The following is a 4,978-nucleotide window of genomic DNA, read 5'->3' as shown; positions in this document are numbered from 1 at the left end:
ACTGTTCTAATATAATGAAAACACTAAATAAATAAATATTTACAAAAAAGAAAAATTTTAAATTCTTTAAACCAATTTTAGTCAAAATTATAAATATAATATGATGAAAAGGAAATTAATAAATGTAATTTATTTTAATATCATTTTTAATTGAAAAATATCTTTTGACAATATTCTTAGAGAAGTTAGAATATTTTACTTCATAATATAATATCCCTCCGGTCCTTAATATAATACATATTTAACTAATTTGATTAGATTAAGGAAGTTAGATAAATTAGTTAATTATAAGAAATATGATATTTTTTTCTAAAACACTATAATCATCTTTCTTAATATCCTCCCTCATCTTCTACTTTATTGTAATTGAGAAAGTATCTATAGGGGTAATTTAGAAAAAATGATAAATATGAGAAATAGGTCTTATATTTAAAATCAAAATCAACTCAACAATTAGGCCCTATATCAAGAGCCGGAGGAGTAGTCCATCACTCTATATATAACATAAAAACTACCGTTGCAACCTCTTTGAAAAATAGCGAGTGACAAACAAAAGCTGGAGTCCCATTAACATTAAAATCATAAGTATCACACTTATTTTATACGACATTAATAACGCAAAATGTAAATTTAAATAACAGGAAAAATTAATCTTTTACTCTTTGTATATTTAACTTAATTATGACTCAATTTCTTAATTTTAACTCATTATATTTATAATTTGTTGAAAATTACAAAAAAAGAGAGAGCTGACTCTAGTAAAAGAAGTTGAGATGGCATTTTAATTAAATCCACGTCATATTTGGAAAGAGGGAAAAAGAAAACAACTGAGACCTGAAAGTTGATTGAAGATGAAAATAATAAGTTCATTTAGATTAGCGGTAGAAAAAGTAATTTATTTGCAATCTGATTTTTGAAAAAATAAGATTGAACAAAAATTAGATCGAGTAATGTGAATTGTGTTTAGATTAGATTTTATAAAAATTAGTTTGTAAAAATTAATTTGAATAAAAGATTGTTTGGATTATGATCTAATAAAGGTATATTAAGGTTGTAAAACGACCCAAATGAACATGAGTTTTATTAAATAATAAGAGAATAATAGGAGGAGTGAGAGAAAAATATTATTCCGACAATTTCCAACGGTCCTAAACCCGATTGCCACTTGAAAAAGTCACCTCCCCCAGCTTAAGGTGAATCGCGCGCTTAGTCCCATTTTTAGCCCCCAAGTGCGGTCTTGTACAATCTTTCTCAAACAGGCTGGCTTTCTAAATCGGGTTTTAGCTGCAAAATAAGCTATTTATGGCCCATAAATTGCTCTCGCAAACATACACAATGTCTACAACTACAACGTTCAACCCAAAACGCCTTCATCGTTCTAACCTAATTTCAACATCCCCTGCCATCCTCATAACCAAGGACTTAAAAAAAAAAATATTTTCATAAAACTATGTTCACATAAAAAAGCTATTCAAAACATCTTATGTACTCGTTCGTTCCTTAATTTAAGACCTGTTTAATTAATTTGATTATACTAAAAAAATTAAGTAAGTTAGTTAATTATAAAAAATATGACATGTTTTTCTTAAAACACTATAATTATCTTTCTTAATATTTTTGTTTCCTCTCCTATTTAATTATAGTTGATGGAGTATCAATAAGAGTAATTAAAAAAAAAATCATTATGGACGCGATTCTCTTGCTTCTTCGCTTGATAAATAAGTGTTTAAACCTTTTTTTGAAACTTTATAGTTATGTTTATTGGTGGTATCGCATATGCAAAGATTCAACAAAATCATGAACACCATCCGTATTTGATGGAATAATAACAGCTTCATGACAAGTTTTCTAAATGTGAAGTTTGGTTTAATATAAATTTGGAGTTCCTTACGTCTTGCAGGGTACTCTAAATACAGAGTTTCTTAGGTGCATTGTAAACTGTGGTTTAACAAGTCCAAAACCACGGCACTGACTTTCTCTGCTTCACATTCCTCCCCAAGGGCACAAGTTCGTAAAGCTCAAGTTACTATCAAGTTTGCTCAACTACCAAGCAACAATCCTTTGAATCTTTTCATTGTTACCGTTTTGCAATTGCCATGATTGTTTTTCATTCTTTTTATTTTGGCTATATGGTGTATTTAATTTACACGCATGGTTTAGCCAAGAAATCTTTAATTTAGTGCCTTTTTATTGTGCAACATCTAAATTTCTTCAAACTTGATATAATTAAACTTTGGATAGACAAACCTGCCCTTAAAACCACATGCATACCAAGATAAAATTCAGTGCACTTCTTTCAACTTCAGGTTGTTCCCTCCTGACCTCAAAAAAAATAAAAAATAAAAAATTGAGCTTGTTCCCTGTTTTTTCACTCGAGGATCATATCTGCTCTTTTCTATATCATTTCCATAGAGTAACAGGGACCTAATATGGTTCATGAGACTGTGGATTGAGTCAAATTTAAGTCACAAGCAAATCCTCAACAGATATCATCAAAATAGGTCATAAGAAGCAAAGCTAACTTGGACTAAGAACACAATCAGTAATTTTCTCCCAGGATTTCAGAGTTTTGTCTTCAGTGTCTGTCTTGTATAATGCAAGGCGACTTATTTGAAAGCTCAACCCACTGACGTCATCGAGAGCATTGGCTCTTTCTTGAGCCCTTTTCTTCTCCTCATCAGTTAAATCTCCATACAGAAGGCTCAGGTGTGGCATGTAAGCTGCAAACACAAACAACATAAGCATGAGCAAAAGAGAGTTTTTCCCTATTATCTCCATATATAGTTTTATTATACTGGTTGAGAGATTTTAACCTTGCATATGTCAACTTAAACCTAAACATGTCACCTGAGAGTTAAAACTAAATGTTCTTTCATCAAGATGTCATTGATATCTAAGTTTCAAAGAACTAAAGTATTTGAGAAGCCAAAGACCTGGGTTTGTACTCAGAAAGCAAACGGATTTAAAAGGATATGCCACTTGACGCCATACTCTCACCCTTGGGTATTTATAACTCTTCTTTTCCATTTTTGGTTAAGAAAGGTACGACTCAAAAGGCTAAACTTTCCTTGGCACACGAAGCAATCCCATTAGGTGGGAAGTAAATAAAGGAGGTGAGAAGAAAATGGAGAAGCCTTGTGTGGGAGTGAAATGTCCTGACCCTGTTTCCAACGCTAAACCATAAAAGTTTAAATGAGTTATCTCAAATGAAAGTGAAGGGGAATTTTAGTACACTATCTAAAACTACACTTCTTGTGTACTCAAAACTGCACTTAATTATAAGGATAAAGGAGATAGAATTGCATCCAGTATTGCAGCCTCTGTTTTCTTCTAGAGTTTGGCTACAAGAGGCTTCGCTTAACCAGTAAGAGCCTAAGATCTCTGTCACATTAAGATATTCTTTTCATGGCTATTCTTTATCATAAGTCATCACTTATTACTACAACAAACATCTGAAATGTGTAAAACACATCTCAATGTTAACATAACTCTGCCTATGTTTTATAGTTGGTCCCAAGGCCAAATAGAGGGTCAGCTAACGTAAAACTCTAGCAAATCTCTCATAAATATGGTTGATATATTTTAATCAGCTTCATGATCTGAATTTAAAAAACCGAGAGGATTTTCTTATTAGTGAGCAATACAATACTTTCCTGTGTTTTGATTCTGCATTCTGACAGCTTCATAGGTGGTAAAACAAAACGGATTTACTTTTGTATATAGACTTCCACTAGAAGCCAGCAAAAAGATAAAGCTTCAGGCAAAAAATAATATCATGTAACTTACGAGATGATCTATTGTAACCAAAATGACTGATGCAGTGATCGCTAGTTTCCACTACCTGTTGAGGAAAAGAAATTAAAAATGGAGAAAATCAAAATAAAAATGACATGAGAAAGCCTTCCAAATTTGGGTCATAAGTAGGAATTGGCCATGCACAAGTATAACTTTATGTCAATATTATTGCTCAAAAGTTAATGGGAAAAAATTAAGCCCCCCCTTCAATTCCAATTTTACAATTCTGAGAAATGCTTTAATAAACCTGCAGCAGAAAATCAATGTCCATGACCACAACAGATACAAACTAAAATGGATCAATAGGAATGGAAGTATTTAACACAGATAACATATTAACTGTCAAAATGCATTACAGTCAAAGCACATGTCCAGAATCGGTGCTGATTTGACAACTTCATAATCAAAATTCAAAACCTTAGAGGAACACGAACAACAATTTCAATGCCATGTGGATCAATCGCTTGTCCATTAACTAATACAAAACTAACAACAGAGACCAGAAATTAAAATAACTAAACGACAGAAAAAACTAGAAAAGAAAATTGGAAGAGTACCTCAGGGGTGGGATGAATCAGAAGGTAAACACACTGATAAAAGAAAGTCCCTGTAGCCACACGATCAACGGTGGCATTATAAGCCTTGAGGCTTTCACACGCGGACCGGAACTTCTTGAGAGCGTCATCGGCAGTCAGTCTGATCGCGCCTACGACTGTTATGTGGGGTTCAAACTCAGGCCCACCGAACTCCGATCGGAGGCCGCTCATCAGCTTCTTCATCCTATCCCGCACATCTTCCGTTGGTTGAGCCCACACCGAATACACATACTTCTGAGCTTCAGGTTCGAGAATGTTTTCTGGGGTTCCCATGGAGGAAGAAGAGGAAAACGGAGAAGCCCAAGATGCAGAAGAAGGCAAAGAAGTGAATGACGCAGAAAAAAATGGACAGGGAAGCGTGTGAAACTTAGCGATACCTTCACCGCAAGACACTGTTTTGGAATTGTCTAATGGGAAGTGGGGATTGAAGTATGCGTTTGAGTTAAAAAAGCAAGCTTCTGAAGGAATCGAATGGAAAGAGTGAATTGCGGAGCAGATGACGGAGTGGGAAGATTGCATTCGCCTTTGCTTCTGGGGGAGAAGGAAGGCACATTCTGTGCATATGCCCAGACAAAAGGAAATGCCGT

The 4,978-nt window shown here is 33.8% G+C and overlaps 1 protein-coding gene across 2 annotated transcripts; it reads right to left on the bottom strand.

The window, feature by feature from the left end:
* Nucleotides 1-2,232: 2,232 nt before the first annotated feature.
* On the bottom strand, nt 2,233-4,978 carry LOC114715221 (cyclic phosphodiesterase-like). 2 transcript variants are annotated; one of them, XM_028900022.1, is made up of 4 exons: nt 4,769-4,978; nt 4,353-4,651; nt 3,787-3,841; nt 2,233-2,720 (listed from the first exon to the last, which is right to left on the bottom strand). In XM_028900022.1, the coding sequence occupies exons 1-4, from the start codon at nt 4,908-4,910 to the stop codon at nt 2,518-2,520; spliced, it is 699 nt and encodes a 232-aa protein (XP_028755855.1). In that variant the 5' UTR covers nt 4,911-4,978; the 3' UTR covers nt 2,233-2,517. The 2 variants fall into 2 exon arrangements, with proteins under 2 accessions (XP_028755855.1, XP_028755854.1); XM_028900021.1 differs by having other exon boundaries at nt 4,353-4,974.

Source organism: Neltuma alba, unplaced genomic scaffold, assembly GCF_004799145.2.
Source record: "Neltuma alba isolate B1F8T4 unplaced genomic scaffold, ASM479914v2 tig00011578_pilon, whole genome shotgun sequence".
Lineage (NCBI taxonomy): Eukaryota > Viridiplantae > Streptophyta > Magnoliopsida > Fabales > Fabaceae > Neltuma > Neltuma alba.
The sequence above is the reverse complement of the archived record's forward strand: the minus strand, read 5'-3'. Positions and strand labels throughout refer to the sequence as shown.